This window comes from Balaenoptera musculus, chromosome 5, assembly GCF_009873245.2.
Source record: "Balaenoptera musculus isolate JJ_BM4_2016_0621 chromosome 5, mBalMus1.pri.v3, whole genome shotgun sequence".
Classification (NCBI taxonomy): domain Eukaryota; kingdom Metazoa; phylum Chordata; class Mammalia; order Artiodactyla; family Balaenopteridae; genus Balaenoptera; species Balaenoptera musculus.
In genome coordinates, this window is record NC_045789.1 from 66,861,744 (window position 1) to 66,879,369 (window position 17,626).

The 17,626-nt window shown below is 42.1% G+C and overlaps 1 protein-coding gene across 7 annotated transcripts in view; it reads left to right on the top strand.

The window, feature by feature from the left end:
- Positions 1-17,626, top strand: part of LNX1 (ligand of numb-protein X 1) — a 219,936-nt gene that overhangs the window by 195,087 nt on the left and 7,223 nt on the right. For all 7 annotated transcript variants that reach the window (XM_036851979.1, XM_036851974.1, XM_036851973.1 and 4 more), the window contains 3 exons: positions 7,190-7,324; positions 13,798-13,975; positions 16,056-16,287. In XM_036851979.1, coding sequence (XP_036707874.1) covers positions 7,190-7,324; positions 13,798-13,975; positions 16,056-16,287 — 545 coding nt within the window. The remainder of the gene's footprint in view (positions 1-7,189; positions 7,325-13,797; positions 13,976-16,055; positions 16,288-17,626) is intronic.

Consider the following 17,626-nt stretch of genomic DNA (forward strand, 5'->3'; position numbering starts at 1 on the left):
ACAGCAAACATCATTCTCAATGGTGACAACCTGAAAGCATTTCCTCTAAGATCAGGAACAAGACAAGGATGTCCACTCTCACTGGTATTATTCAACATGGTTTTGCAAGTCCTAGCCATGGCAATCAGAGAAAAAGAAAGAAAAGGAACACAGATGGGAAAAGAAGAAGTAAAACTCACTGTTTGCAGATGACATGATACTATACATAGAGAATCCTAAAGATGCCACCAGAAAACTACTAGAGCTAATCAATGAATTTGGTAAAGTTGCAGGATACAAAATTAATGCACAGAAATCTGTTGAATTCCTATACACTAATGATGAACAATCTGAAAGAGAAATTAAGGAAACACTCCCATTTACCACTGCAACAAAAAGAGAAAAATACTTAGGATTAAACCTACCTAAGGAGACAAAAGACCTTTATGCAGAAAACTATAAGACACTGATGAAAGAAATTAAAGATGATACCAACAGATGGAGAGATATACCATGTTCTCAGATGCGAAGAATCAATATTGTGAAAATGGCCTATACTACCCAAAGCAATCTACAGATTCAATGCAATCCCTATCAAATTACCAATGGCATTTTTTATGGAACCAGAACAAATCATCTTAAAATTTGTATGGAGACACAAAAGACCCCGAATAACCAAAGCAGTCTTGAGGGAAAAAAATGGAGCTGGAGGAATCAGACTTCCTGACTTCAGACTATACTACAAAGCTACAGTAATCAAGACAATATGGTACTGGCACAAAAACAGAAACATAGATCAATGGAACAAGATAGAAAGCCCAGAGGTAAACCCACACACCTATGGTCAACTAATCTATGACAAAGGAGGCAAGGATATACAATGGAGAAAAGACAGTCTCTTCAATAAGTGGTGCTGGGAAAACTGGACAGCTACATGTAAAAGAAAGAAATTAGAACACTTCCTAACACCATACACAAAAATAAACTCAAAATGGATTAGAGACCTAAATGTAAGACCAGACACCATAAAACTCTTAGAGGAAAACATAGGAAGAACACTCCTTGACATAAATCACAGCAAGATCTTTTTTGATCCACCTCCTAGAGTAATGGAAATAAAAACAAAAATAAACAAATGGAACCTAATGAAACTTCAAAGCTTTTGCACAGCAAAGGAAACCATAAACAAGATGAAAAGACAACCCTCAGAATGGGAGAAAATATTTGCAAACTAATCAACAGACAAAGGATTAATATCCAAAATATATAAACAGCTCATGCAGCTCAATATTAAAAAAAACAAACCACCCAATCCAAAAATGGGCAGAAGACCTAAATAGTCATTTCTCCAAAGAAGACATACAGATGGCCAAGAAGCACATGAAAAGCTGCTCAACATCACTAATTATTAGAGAAATGCAAATCAAAACTACAATGAGGTATCACCTCACACCAGTTAGAATGGGCATCATCAGAAAATCTACAAACAGCAAATGTTGGAGAGGGTGTGGAGAAAAGGGAACCCTCTTGCACTGTTGGAGGGAATGTAAATTGATACAGCCACTATGGAGAACAGTATGGAGGTTCCTTGAAAAACTAAAAATAGAGTTGCCATATGACCCAGCAATCCCACTACTGGGCGTATACCCAGAGAAAACCATAATTCAAAAAGACACATGCACCCCAGTGTTCATTGCAGCACTATTTACAATCGCCAGGTCATGGAAGCAACCTAAATGCCCATCGACAGACAAATGTATAAAGAAGATGTGGTACATATATGCAATTGAATATTACTCAGCCATAAAAAGGAATGAAATTGGGTCATTTGTTGAGATGTGGATGGATCTAGAGATGGTTATACAGAGTGAAGTAAGTGAGAAAGAGAAAAACAAATATCATATATTAACGCATATATGTGGAACCTAGAAAAATGGTACAGATGAGCCGGTTTGCAGGGCAGAAATTGAGACACAGATGTAGAGAACAAACGTATGGACACCAAGGGGGAAAGCAGCGGGGGGGGGGGGGATGGTGGTGGTGGGATGAACTGGGAGATTGGGATTGACATGTATACACTGATGTGTATAAAATGGATGACTAATAAGAACCTGCTGTATAAAAAAAAAGAGAAAACCTATTATTAGGTTTTATAGACATGTGCAATTTAAAACAAAAAAACACCTACTGTTACCTTGAAAACAAAAAAAGATTGTATAAGAGAATTGCTGATTGTTAGTGTGTTGGTGTTTTTATCAGTAAAATTACCAAACTCTACTGCTTTCATAGTTTAACAGTTAATTCTCTTGGCTTATAGCTGCTATTGAAAAATCACAATCCCTCTCTCAGATTCCAGGACCTGAGCCAGTCTTAGACCCAGAGTCTATCAAATACAGTGGAGTCTATGACCTCTTGAGGATAGAACTATAATGCCATGGGAAGAGTTATATAGCAGCAATTTCTTTCAATCTTCCCACAGAGTGACCTTATGGCTGGAAATTCCTTCGAAGGATAGGCAGAGTTATTGCATCTTGCACCTCACATGTAACATTCTATTATATACTACAATGTCTTTGGAAACAAAAAATAAAACTATAATTATTTGTAAAAAAAAAAAAAAGACCTCTGTTGCTAATGGATGGAGCACTAAGTGGAGACGAACTCTGTAAATAGCTTATTATTATAAATCCAACTACAGCTCTTATCTCTGTAAGAAGAGGGACCTCCAGTCAAGCGTGTCTGTACTATGTCATAAAGGGGGCTGTGTACATGGTCTGTTTGCTGTGGGCAGCACAATCTCAATGCCCCAACAGGTCAGTTTGGGGTCCTCTGTTTTATGTGTTTGTGTAGAACTATACCCTGTGGCAATTGAGGGGGCACGAGTGTGGTAGCTCTTTACTTGATAGTTTATGAAGCTAATATATCAATGCAGTGACCAAACCCACATGAATTACAGTTTACCAAATGTTATTTTTAAGCATATGCATATGTATATATATGGTTAAAAAGCAGCAAATGCTAGAGTACATTTGGTTTAACTCCAATCTTCCTTCGCAAATGAATAGGTAGAGCCTTTGGCTAGGTCACACCTTGAAGTACAGGTACTCTACCAACTCTTGCTCTGCCCTAGTTATTACTGGCTAAGCAGCCACCGCATGGACCCATGCAACACTGGGTCAGTACAAAGTCTCACTCGGCTCCAAAGCACAGCTCAGCAAAATGCCTCTCCTGGCCCCTTGGCATCTTTGATTTACATCTCTCTGTGAAGCTTCTGGTCCGTGTTGCATCCTGACAATATGAGCAGTTCTTATCAACCATAGTGGATTTTGTAGAGAAAAGAGCCATTTCCAAGCTGAACACGATGGAAGATGCTTGCCCTGTGAGGCATTAGTGTAGCGCTCTCAGACTCTTCCTTCCAGCTGTAAGAGATAAGATCGTATTATTTTGAAATGGGCTAAATATAAATGAGGCTGCCGGCCTATGGCTGCCTTCTGTGACCTCTGCTTACTCCCATCGTATAAACATTATAGGCAGTTTTGAGTCAAATCTCAAAAGAGCAGAGAGAAAGTCATTAAACGAAACAAAGACAAGCCTTTCCATGAGAACTGCTACTCAGTTTAGCCGTCTGGTTTTCTCTGAATATGAGATTGTCCTGTTTTTTTCAGCTGGAAGCAAATTGGTCCACCTCAGGAGGACTCCTTTGTGTGCTTACCCATATCTTCTTTCCTGGCACCTGCTTCTGACTCTCCCTGAAGTAGGACAAGCTCCCGAGGGCAGGAGCATGTTCCCAAGGCTCTTAGTGCAGTGGATGGTCAGAGCAGGGCACCTGTCAGCCACAGGGACAGAATGTTTGTAGAAGAGACATGCCGACAAGCGGAGGTCCACAGGGGAGAACATGGAGGCCATCAGAATCCCTTCCCCCTAGCCAAGGAAAGGAGAAGAGGGAGTTAATGCTTGGGCTCTTAGAGTAGAAAGAAAACGATCCAGCAGCCAGGCTGTGCAACTGGTAACCACTGTGTCCAGAATTTGTCTAGATCAAAATCTAGAATGTTTAAGGGAGAGAAGAGAAGAGAGGAGAGGAAAAAGTAAAAAGGATTTACCTCTAGCCTGGTCTGCCACTTGAAAGAGTCACAATTGTTAAACAGTCCTTTTGCCCAAATTACAGCATCCCAAGAAATGCAAGAAAGATGCTGTGCTCCCTCTTCCTTCGAGGGTTTTTTTTTTTTTTTTTAATTTATTTTTGTTTGTTTATTTATTTTTTGGCTGCATCGGTCTTAGTTGCGCCATGCGGGATCTTCACTGAGGCATGCAGAATCTTTCATTGCAGCGCCCGGGCTTCTCTCTAGTTGTGGAGTGTGGGTTTTCTCTTCTCTAGTTGTGGTGTGTGGGCTCTAGGGCACGTGGACTCTGTAGTTGTGGCGCACGGGCTCCAGAGCACGCGGGCTCTGCAGTTCGCAGCATGCAGTCTCTCTAGTTGAGGCGTGCGAGCTCAGTAGTAGTGGCCTGCGGGCTTAGGTGCCCCATGGCATGTGGGATCTTAGTTCCCCGACCAGGGATAGAACCCGCGTCCCCTGCATTGGAAGGCGGATTCTTTACCACTGGACCATCAGGGAAGTCCCGAGGTTTGTTATTTAAATGACAGACCTGCTGCCCCCATCTTCCTGGCACAGATTATGTGAGTATGAAATAAACAAGCTCCTGCCATTCTCTCCTTCATTCAGTCTTTCTGTGACTCCCCTCTTCTCACACTCAGCCCACACTCACACCAGTGGAAAGAAAGGCTATCTGGTGTTAAGGGCCATTTCTCGACACTGAATCCAGCTGGTCCTGAGAGTTAGAGCCAGGATAAACACATTAGCCCATTTTCCACCTTCAACTTCAAATGCTCGGAAAGAAAGAGCATCAAATAGAATCTCTCTGAGAGCAATTTATAAGGTGGCTGGTAAGAGCTGGGGATCCAGCCTTTCAGGGAATTTATTTCCAAGTAAGTTGATACCAGGGCTATTTATTGGGGTGTATTCCTGCCAAAGTCGGCATTTGAAAATCCAGTGAGAAATTCGTGCTGGAAAATGTGAATTAAATAGTTCTTAGGCTACATCTTGGCATTTGGGATTTTGCCTAGTAAGTTGATTCAGTATGTAAAAGTCTCAGATTTTCTCAATTATCACGAGGTGGTTAGGCCTGCCGCCGCTGCTGGTCCAAAATGCATATGGTACAACATGTGGGCCTGGACACAAACACACCACCACCACCGAGATCCTTCAAAACGTCGGAGTTTCCCTGAAGATAAGGAACACATCTGGGCTCAGCAGTTGAAGTTTTGACTTGAATGTTTGCCACTTCTTATCTTTTAGTAATTTTTCCTTCAGAAAGTTCCAAATGAGATAACCTCATTTGGACAAGTGAGGCCTATGGTATAAAGAAAGAGACAGTTATTACAAAATACTCTTCCAAGAACTGAGTTTAGTTGGCTAATACCATAGTTCTTCATGTCAGCTTACTTCATTATTGTTTCCTGGGCTTGTTATTTTTATCCTGTTCCGACACAGGCTTTATATATGATGAGAGACGCCAGGGAATTCAAGATAGGCAAATGAGCGGAGGAAGGGTATGTAAGCGATGACTGGGCAGGGCAGCGGAAGTGATGGTCAGGCTTGATGTGAAGGAGACTGAGTGAAGGACTTAAACTTTCTTTGTAGGGTTTCCTACATTTATGTGAAATGAGTCAACTCTCCTGGCCCACCGTCCACCATGATGTTTACAATAGACACTGCACTTTCGCAGGTGTTTTTAAGCATTCATCTAACATATAGCCACCCAACTGATGACCCCTAAGCTTCTTCAAGAGATCGCTGAGAAGAGACATTAATATAAGAATGTAAAGTCATAAAGGTTTGGGCTGGACCACTGTGGGGATTTGATTTATTGGTGGGTTCTTATTGCTTAAGGTTTTAAGACAAGGTCCCTGTTCCGGAGAGTGGGAGTGAGTTATGGGTCATGCGAAGGCAGCTGCAGAGAGGCAGGAAGCGAATATCTCCACTCGCATTGTCTGAGCCCATGGAGAAGAGCGTGGACTTTCCGTGGCCTCCTTTCACGACCTGACTTGTCCATGGTATGACAACCGTGCCTGTGAAGGAAGAAGGCAGGCGGGCCGCTGTCCATCTGTGCTGTGATGCTGAGCCTGTCTGGGGATGAGATGTAGAGGGGAACGCCTAGAACTTATTCCTCTCTTCTCCGCCTTCCTTGTCCTCAATCCTAGCCTTTCCTGGTTTCTAATCAAATCTAATCATGCCTTAGCCACGGTCAGCTTTTACTCAAGTGACGGGGAGGTCAGCAGACTACTTCATCTTGGACCATCAGGGAACCTTGTTATGGATGTTTCACAGGTCCAAGTTCTAGTCTATCTGGCCTGCAGATCTGGAACCTCAATAGTCAGCAGTTCTGGAATAATGACCCACACTCTCAGACACAAGTGAAACTCATCTGTGGCAGAGAGCCAATAGGTAAATTTACGGTGTGCAATGAACCTTCCTAATAATCAGTGCATTTGCTATTTGCAGTGCTCTGTCCAAGTGTCAGGGTACATAGCAGAGAGGACTAGTCATCACAATTAGTGGCTGTCACATAAAAAAGGATCAAGGCAAAGGCCTTTAATCAGGCTGCATTATAACCTGCCGTCATCCTCAGATTTCTGAAACGCTCATCCTTTCCAATGCCCAAATGTTTGAAACTGTCAGACACAGGATTCCTCTTCCTGCAGTGGTAGTGTTGCTGCCACCAACTCCATTTCTTTCTCTTTATTGTTTACCTGTGGTCTTAGACCTTTGATCTGGGATTTGGGCTGGGCTACCACTTTACGCTGTACATTCTGTTCTAGCTGGAAAGTCCTACAGACATGGCTTGTGCGCAGTGGAGCCCATTCATTAAAAATAAATTAGCAATGTCCAACAGTGTCTTTTCAAAGACTGTTGAATGAGTCAAACCTTCCCTAGTTTTTCCCTTGAAGCGATGTTCATTACCCGATTTAGGGATAAAGGAAATAACTCAAGTTCTTGCCAAATTACAAAGCGGGCATGACCATGGAAAATACTAGAAATAATTTTTTTTTCATAAAAAAAGGTAAAACCAAACTCATATCTTGGTAAGCCACTGGTGCTGGGTGCTTTGAATGGAAGCTCAGAGTGGCTAACACTTGTGTCTTATCACGCAGGCCAGTGAAAGGCGCGTTCACCTCGTCGTGTCCCGCCAGCTTCAGCAGCAGAGTCCTGACATCTTTCAGGAAGCTGGCTGGAACAGCAGCGGCAGCCGGTCCCCAGGGCCAGGGGACAGGAGCAACCCTCCCAAGGTGAGGCCCAGCCAGGGTATGTCCACAGCTCCTGCAGGGAGCTCTTTCTTGGGAAGGCTGCATACTTGAACATTTTTAAGTGTCACCTCTGGACTTCATCACTTAAACACTATTTGACTTGTCTTGTGAAATGGAAAGCCCCAAATCCCATCTTCGAGAACTGGTGAGATAACAGGTGTCTTTCATCCAAGCAGGAGAGAGGAAGGTGCGTGAGAGTTTTGAAACCTGATCTTGAAAGCCAGACCTCATATGGGGACCTAATTTCTAGCCTAAGCCAGATGGATGTCGTGTTTTTCCAACAGGCATTTTGTTTGAGGACTGCTCCCATTCACTTTGAAATGAAACAAGAGGTTTGCTTGGTTTCTAGTTTTGAAGTTCCCAGTCTGCCTGAAAATTAATGATTCCCCTTTAGTAAGTTTGTTTTTGCAAGAAGGACCAAGGAAGATAATAAAAACACTTGAAGTTCATGTAACATTAGGGAGTAGTGGGATTGGGACAAACCAGAGAGCATATGTCCTTACGGCGTTAAATTCCAGAAAAATTTTAAAACACTGTGGATGAAGCGGAATGCATCTCTAGGTAGAATGCCTTCTTCAAGGCAGCAAAATGTGGCCTATCTTTAAGTGAGGTGACTGACTCAGCGTGATATGTACTTCTGTCATGGCTTTTATTAGAGGCAATACTGTAACCTCTCCATTTGGATGGGTATCTAAGCAACACAAACCTTGTTTAGTGCAAATTCAGAGTCCTATAGCCTTGGCTCAGCATCCTGTTGTGGTGGCAATGAGTTTCTAGCCATCATTCCTCCTGGGACCTGGTTTCATTAAATCACTTGTCACTAAAATCTTATAGGTAGCCCATTCTTCTTGCAACAGAGATTAAGGAATACCTACATTCTACATAAGGCTGTGTTTCAGTTTGGAATAACTCATGAGTTTGAGTTTTTGTGCAGTGGATACAGAAACAGTACTCAAATTTTTGATTTTGGAATACCTCTGCTTTACATACTGTTAACTGCACAGCCTACAAAGCTACACCATCTCTCCTTTCTCCAGCCAGCCAGACAGCCATGCCCCATAAATCCATAAATTTCAGGTTTATTTACAATAAACAATCTAGAAAAACCAAGTACCTCCTGCTAAAACCTTTTATGGATAAGGACTCCCTGGTGTCTTTTTGCTAATAAATACCATTAGTGTTTAAATTAAACCAATGGTATTTTTTTTTAATTGCTTATGTATTTCTTACACAGGCATTTTTAATTTAATTTTATTTATTTATTTATTTATTTATTTTTGGCTGTGTTGGGTCTTCGTTTCTGTGCGAGGGCTTTCTCTAGTTGCGGCAAGCGGGGGCCACTCTTCATCGCGGTGCGCGGGCCTCACTATCGCGGCCTCTCTTGTTGCGGAGCACAGGCTCCAGACGCGCAGGCTCAGTAATTGTGGCTCACGGGCCCATTTGCTCCGTGGCATGTGGGATCTTCCCGGACCAGGGCTCGAACCCGTGTCCCCTGCATTGGCAGGCAGATTCTCAACCACTGCACCACCAGGGAAGCCCCAATGGTATTTATTAAAGGAAAACTAGCTTATTAGCTCAATTAATTAAAGTTTTAATCTAATTATAGTTGAGGTAACTAGACCATATTATATTCTGGTTCATTACACCACTAAGAATGAAGCTTCCACCAGCACTATGGGCTTCATAATCCCTTCTGCCTAACCATCATGAATCATGGAAACAGCCGGGGTAATCTGATAAAATTTTTGCTGCAACCTCCTGTCATGTGTCCAGTTCCTGGAAAACATATATAACAGAATGGCCTAGTGGGAAATTGTAATTATTTTCATTTTAATTTATAGTTCTATCTGCCTTCTGAAATGTACACACACACACACACACACACACACACACACTGGCATATTTAAAATTAAACTAAGACATATAGACATTTGATGATTTAGTTTTTTATGATCCTACTAAAGTTTTGTTTTATTTAGGAAGCAACATGGCTTTTTGAAAGTAGGAGCTTAAATGATTCAAAGAAATACCAAAGAAGGCAAACCAAGATTTGTGAGACAGAGAAGTTTTTAGCCAATTGAAAAGTTAAAGAATGATAGGCACCAAATTTAGAAGTGTGGTTACCTCTGTGGGAGAGGAAAGGGAACGTGACCAGAGGAAAATCACAGAGGGACTTGAGCTGCACACAGAACCCGTATTTCTGATGCTGCGTTGCAGAGTACACGGGTAGGTCATTATGTTCATCTTTATACTTTTATTATACGTCTGAAATGTTTTCTTTTAAAAATCCCAAGCAAACATTCCATAACGTGTTTTAAGAGCTGAATGATGAGTATACAGGTGCCCATGATACTTTTTAATCAGTTTGAACTGTGTCATAAAAAATTATATTTTTAAACATTAGGGAATATTCTGAGGTCTCCACAGTAGGGAAGCGGGTGGGGACAGAACACGGGTGGAAAAGAAGATCTCTGTCGTATGTAGCTCTTCTTCTCCCAACCAAAGTTAGGCAACTCCGGGTGTGAAGGGTTCGGGGTGTGGGGGGATGATGACTGGGTTTTTCTGTCCCTAACATGGATCTCTCTCTGGCGGGGAACCCAGTGGCTGTCAGAGGCACAGGACACCTTGATTTGGGGGTAACCCAGACATTCGTGCTGAGCACAGCTGTACCAGCTCAACAAAGCATGCCTGTGCTCATTGCAGCGAGACTGCTTGGTGAGCACTGAGGAAGTGTGATGGAAAGACTTTGTCTCCAGGGACTTGTATCTGAAAGCACAGACAGCACACCTCTGCAGCCAGGAGGACATAGCTTTCAGCATTCAAATCTTACATGTCATGTATTTTATTTGACAGCATTAAATTTGGTTTGAGTTCTCTATTCAGTGAGACAAATTCTTTCTGGAATAATTGGGTAATTAATTCTTTCATGTGTGTTTTTCCACCGTCACCTGAAACTTGATAGATTAATTTATATCACGTGTTTAAATGGTACCTCTAAAAGCAGAGCGGTGTACAGGGGAGAGCAAGGATTTAGGGTCAGACATCCTAGATTTCAGCACTCAATCTTTCTCCTGCCAGTTGCGATTCACTGATCAAATTTTTTTTTAATGGTGAGCCTCGGTTTGCCTGGCCTGACACATGGAAGTAAACAACAAATAATTTTTTCTTTTCCTAAAGCAGTATCTGGCCAGTCTGTACATTATTCAGGCAATATTTATTCATGACAAAATAATTAAAGCCTCAGTAATACTCCCTATTAACTGGAGTGGCAGGAGAGAAGCCAATGGAACTTCTGGAATATTTCATAGGATATGTAATTTTGCTGCTTTTACATGAATTTAGTAACACATTTTTTAACCAAAGTATTCTCAGATAAAAGCCATACCTTCCATTTAACTGCATTTCTTTTAGCCACAGGTTTGCAGCATGTGGGCATTCTGACCCATTTTATAGATGAAGTCAGAGGAACCTGGAGTGATTACAGTGCTATAAAATCTCTCGCTTATTACTGTTAGAACCCAAATAGCAACAAACGATGTTCAGACTTCCTACTAGAAAGGCAATTAAATTATCGGAATTTTTTTCACCTGGGTAAACATTATAAATGCTGTATTGCTAAAACCCAGTACTGGATGAATTGTGGGAAATTAGCATTTTCACAGCATATTGTTGAGATTATAAATGATAGAGCTGTTTCAAAGGTAATTTATCAATATCTATCAAAATGTTAAACGCTCAGGCTCTTTGATTTAGCAGTTATACTTCTAGGACATTAGCCTGAAGAAATATTTACACAAGTGCACAAGATATGTGTGTCTAAGGATATTCACAGTGACACTGTTTAATTTTGTGAAAGACTGTAAAAAACCCAAAAGGTCATTAATGGTGGATATGGCATATTCACACGATGAAATACTAGGCAGCTGTTCAAGAAGAGATAAAGTGTGTGTGTGTGTGTGTGTGTATTTACATCAAAAAGATGTCCTTATTTTCCAGAGCATTCCATATGTGTATAAGGCATCACCTTGAGAGATTGACTAACTACCCCTACAATACCGCAGGCCCCCTGGAAATAATGGAGTTAAGCCCTTCTTTGAGAGCACAGGGAGTAAATGCCTTATGAATATCCCCAGAAACAAGCTGAAGCAGCAGGGCAGCCTGTTTGAGTCTCTGGGTTTAGAGCTTTGCCCTGAGTTGGGGGCATTTCAGAACTGCCTGCATCTCCAAGCTGGGATCTTTTGAGAGCTATTTGTGGTTAAAGGAAGAGACATCCTGAATCTAATTGCTTTTTAAAAAGGAAAAGTCATGTACTAAGGACAGATCTTGAGATCCCCTCCAAGTCTACTCCTTTGCCTCAGCTGGAATGCTAGGACCACTATGTTCATACTGTTACTTGCTTGTCTTGTCTTGAAACTTTTCTCTGAAGAAAGCCCCATTTCAGTTTTACAGCCCTCATCTGACAACCAGTCTCTACAGGGCACTTCAAAGTTCTAAGGTTTATATAAACACAACCCAGACCTTACAAGTACTAATTGTAACATATACCTTGCTATAATCTTAATTTCCAATTTATTATTCTATTACTATCAAAAACAATGTGGCAATTTGCAATTCATCCATCCATTTATTCGACAAACATGTACTTACCATCATCAATGTGTTAAACACAATGTTCAGGGCTAGGGATACAGTCACAGGGCATTACCGTATACAATAAGGCCATTAAAACAGACGTGGGTTATTTAAAACCATAGGAAATCATCAGATAATAAATGCACAAAAATCCTAGGCTTGCTTCATAATGAAGCATTAAAAATTGATTCTGTACATGCAAGCATTAGTTCTATATGATGTCAACCATCAAATTTACAGAAGTTTAATTATAATTCATTTGATTTGTTGCATAGATAATATATTCACAGGGTTCAAAAAATGGAAAGTATATATTAAGTTTCTCACCCTTCCCTGATCTGCCCAGTTTCCCCCTCCACCCCCATGAAACCACTTTTTCTTCCAGAATTTCTTTATGAAAATGCAAATATCAGTACAAATTCTTATTTCCCTCCTTTTTTTTTTTTTTAAATGAAAGGTAGTGTACTTATATTTTGTTCTGTAGCTTGGTTATTTTTGTCAGATGTGTTTTTAAATTTTCTTTCTTTAGATAGAACTATAAGCTATGTTTTGAACCATAGACTTCTTTGAGGTTTGATCAAGGGTTATAAGTATTTATTTGCAGTGCAAATGCCCACCTAGTCTCTTAGGTCACTGCCCAAGCAGGAAGGAGAATAACTTTTTAGAAAAATATATATTGATACATATTCATTGATAAAGCAGTACCCTTGACCTACTCCTATTGCTTCAAGATAACGTTGAATGTGGCTTCAATGTTTTTAATCTAGTGTTGTTGAATCAAATCACAATTAATTTGCTTTTGAAAAGTTGGTCTACAATGTGTATTATATAATGTATATGTTTTATGTAATAAAATTAAAGGCTATAACTGCACATTATTTAGGACTGCTAAAGTAAGAGTAAAGTTGTCAGCTGGGGCAAACCTAGATATCGGTGAGTTTTTAGAGTATAATATCTAGGAAATTCATTATTTTTCTTTGAGGATTTCTGTAATTCATTACCTGCATAAATTAAACTGGGATTATTTAATTTAAATATGGTTACATTTTTTAAAAAAAATATATGGTTACATTTTAACTTAGAAAAACTTCCTGATATTCATGCATGACAAGAGTTTTACGAAATGTTGACTCACTGTATCAGGAATAAATGGGTCACCTGAAAAATTTTGGGTGCAATTCACTTTGTATACTTAATATTTCTCCAGTGGTCTCCAACCTATTCCTCTTCCCATTTTTTACTTCTCCCATTTGGAATATAAATTTTCTCTGAGTCAGCCTATGGAATTTGGGGTAATGTAACTCTGTTGAGTGAGGACCAAGTGAGGAGTTCTCTGCATCTGTCTCCCTCTCTCTCTCCCTCATTCTATGTACGACCAAGAACCACCATCATATATTTATGCAATCGTGGTAGTTTTTTGTATGTAAGAAATGCAGGGGCTTCCCTGGTGGCGCAGTGGTTGAGAATCTGCCTGCCAATGCAGGGAACACGGGTTCGAGCCCTGGTCTGGGAAGATCCCACATGCCGCGGAGCAACTAGGCCCGTGAGCCACAATTACTGAGCCTGCGCATCTGGAGCCTGTGCTCCGCAACAAGAGAGGCCGCGATAGTGAGAGGCCCGCGCACCGCGATAAAGAGTGGCCCCCGCTTGCCGCAACTAGAGAAAGTCCTCGCACAGAAACGAAGACCCAACACAGCCATAAATAAATAAATAAAGAATCCTGGTCAAAAAAGGTGATGATTTACTTTCTAAAAAAAAAAAAAGAAATGCAAACCCACTTGTGAACAAATGTGCTATATTTGTTTTTCTGTCTGCACCTTCAGCCCCTCCACCCTGCGGTCACTTGTCATGAGAAGGTGGTAAGTGTCCAAAAAGACCCCAGTGAATCACTCGGCATGACCGTTGCAGGGGGAGCATCACATAGGGAGTGGAATTTGCCAATCTACGTCATCAGTGTTGAGCCCGGAGGAGTCATAAGCAGAGATGGAAGAATAAAAACAGGTAAAAAGTAAAGAGACTTAAGGTACTGGGGCAGCAGAGTGTTAAAAGGAATTAGCAGCTTACTGGGTTAGGTAACTGTTTCCAGAATTAACAAGAGAATGTGAGGGTGATCTGGCCAGGGCATCTGTTACCCATTGACCATGATTGGTTTGAGTATAGTTCCTGGACTGGGTTTCACCCCTCTTGGTTCATGTGGGTTGATGTGGGCCACCTTGCTTGCTGGTAAAGTGAGTATCTGCAAACAATGCCAAGAATTAATAGGGAAGAGCTACAGTTATGAGCAAGTTGCCTTGATTAACTGGCATAATTTGGTTCCATTCATTCTAAGTAATTCTTTGGTGGATTGATCCAGTGATGAAACTGTTCATGAATCGTTCCATTTATGGGTTGGATAGGAGAAATAATTTGATGGATTTTGATTCAGTGAATATTTATTAAGTGAAAATACCAAGCCAGGTACTTTCCCATTGATGAAAAGTGTTTCACTACTTTAATCTTATGTGACTTGGGCTCCTTAGAGTGAAGGAAGGAGATGTCCAATTTGTATCTTTGATAGTAATGTCAGTTCCCATGGATGGGTAGCTGATGGTTGAGCCGATATGCCCTTTCAGGGTGTTCAGATTCAAGAAATAAAATGTGGAGTTTTTGAAGTACAGTTGCTCAGCCTGAGGGGCCACAGGGGGGTGGCATGTGTGAAGGGGTTCAGTCAGCCAACCTAACGGTGCTTCTCTGGGGTTCAGGATGCACTCAAGGCCTTTCCCATCTTTCTCCTCCTGTCCTTTTACTCTTGCTACGGTTATTCTGTGAGAGAAAGTTGATATTCAAAGGAGGCAGAAAAACAGGAGGGAGATAAAAAGATAGGAAATGGAGGGTAGGGGAGGTATGTACTTCAGTTTCTCTTTTCTTTTTCACCCAAGCACCCAGGTGGGGAACGATGTGGTCAACCACGAAGTGACTTATTAGTGAGAGAACGTGAGCAGAGGGTTATATGATAGGATGGCCCGCACACAGTAGGGGCTTAACCAGTGGTAGCTGTCAGCACCTTTGCACTGGATAGAAACGGAACCTCTTCTTCCCACCTCTTTAGGAACACAGTTCCAGGCCCATTGTTCTTAACTGCCGCAGACTCATCTGTCAGACTCTCTCATGGGAAGCTTATTATTTATTCATTCAACCCTTATTTATTGGGTGCCTACTACATGCCTGGCTCCGTGTGGGTGCTGGGCGCTTTTGCCACATGCTCCACCTTTGTGCTAAAAATGGGAAGAAAAGAAAAAAAAAAAGGAGGTTTTCTTTGATTAAATAGTGAACGTGGCTATTTTATCTCCCTTCCTTCCTTCCTTCCTTCCTTCCTCCCTTCCTCCCTTCCTCCCTTCCTTCCTCGCTTCCTCCCTCTTCTTTCCTTCCTTCCTTCCTCCCTCCCTCTCTTCTTTCCTCCCTCCCTCACTTCTTTCCTCCCTTCCTTCCTTCCTCCCTCCCTCCCTTCCTTCCTCCCTTCCTCTCTCCCTCTCCCTCCCTCTCTTCTTTCCTTCCTTCCTCCCTCCCTCTCTTCTTTCCTTCCTTCCTTCCTTCCTCCCTCCCTCTCTTCTTTCCTCCCTCCCTCTCTTCTTTCCTTCCTTCCTTCCTCCCTCCCTCCCTCCCTCTCTTCCTTCTTTCCTTCCTTCCTTCCTCCCTCCCTCTCTTCCTTCCTTCCTTCTTTCCTTCCTTCCTCCCTCCCTCCCTTCTATCCTTCCTTCCTCCCTCCCTCTCTCCCTCTCCCTCTCTTCCTTCTTTCCTTCCTTCCTCCCTCCCTCTCTTCCTTCCTTCCTTTCCTCTTTCCTCCCTCCCTCTCCCCCTTTTTAAGGCAAGAGCCAAATACCAATAGGTGTGCTTTAGAATCCCTCCCCACGTGATTTACCAGCGCCTTGGCACATGCGCACTGCTCGCGACTTGATGTGTGAAAACCCAGCCGCATGTCGACGTGAGGCTAAGGAAGTGCCCCTTGCCCTCCCCACGTACCCGCATCCCAGTCAGTTCCTGCCCCTTTGCCTTTCCAGTTTGCACTCTCACTAAGAATGGCTTCTGCTTCTCCGGTCACTAGGTGACGTTTTGTTGAATGTGAACGGGATCGAACTAACAGAGATCAGCCGGAGCGAGGCGGTTGCTTTATTGAAAAGCACATCCTCCTCGGTGGTACTTAAAGCTTTGGAAGTCAGAGAACGTGAGCCCCAGGAAGAAGGCAGCAGCCCAGCAGCGCTGGACTCCAACCACAGAGTCACGGCCCCACCTGGCAACCGGTCCCCCTCCTGGGTCATGTGGCTGGAATTACCACGGTGAGTCCCAGCGTGACCTCCTTGCGGAGGTGTGGGAGGAAACGATGATAGTTCTTAGATCACTGTTTCACTCTCTTGGGCTGATTCAGGGCACTGACATGTTAATGAGGTCCAGACTTGGTTGCGGGTCTATTTGAAAGAATTTGTGTTCCCTTTTGTAACTGAAACTGCAGTAATTCTTGGGCAGGGACGAAAGCCTGGGTGTGGAAACACTGTTCGGCCTTCGAGGAGCTCGTAGGGCTGCCACGTTCGACTGTGTGGGTTGTTTGTGCGTCAGGAAGCTCAGTCGACAGAGAGAGGGCGCTGTTTTCACACACTCTGGAGGAGGGCAAGGTCACCTTTTCCCAATAGGCTAGTGGCGGGCCTAGGAACTTGCAATGAGGTAAAACCCGTCTGTGGCTTCACCTCTCCAGCTCTCCGGTGGCCCCAGCTAAACCCAGAGCAACGCAGCAGCACATTTTGCCTTTGCCCAGATGTTGGGTCCTGTGTTGATTGAGGGCCTGTCTCAGATCACCTTTCCCTTGTTCCTGCTCTTGAAAAGTCCTCGTGTAAACCTTCAGGAAGCAGCTAGTTTGTCATCTCAGTGAGATGTAACTAGAGCCTTAGAGGGGAGCCAGATAAATGTTTCGGAAAGTTCAGGAAAGAGTTTGAGGGCAGCCTTGCTAAATGGCTAGATACAGAAATCAAATATTCGAAGGACAGATAAATTGGGGTTTGCTCACCTGCATCAGAGCGTAAGCTCTTGGCCTTCAAAGGATTGCCTTAATAATTCCAAATGCACGACTTAAATGTTAAACATTAGAGTCACTGATGATGATATTGCTGGCAGAGGATTAAATGAATGAAAGTAGGATGTTTGGTTTTAGTACATTTTTCTCAAGGGTGGAGATAGGTTGGTCTCTCTTTCTCTCTCTCTTTTAATTTTAAATGAGGTTTTAAAAAACATCCCTACCTCAAATACACACTGAGATTCCCTTTTTAGCCTTCACTAGTTGATAAAATATTTTTTAAATGAGTACATTTTAAGTTAAAAACTGAGCATTGAGTTTAAAATTTTTTTTAAGTTTTTTAAAAAATTTTCTTCCTGGGTGGAAGAAGAGAATGTTACTTTAACTAAAATCATATGAAAAAAAATTTTTTTCTAAAACTTCAATCTATTAAAATGGATCATTTAAATAAAAGTTTTGTGCTTGAGAGCTACTTGTCTTATAAAACAGAGTCCCTTGCCGTTCATTCATGTAAAGACAGAACAAATGTGAGATGTGTTTTACTTCACATACAACCAAGTGAATGGCTTTCTCTCCCTCTCCCTTTGCCCTTGACTTTGGGCACAGCACTT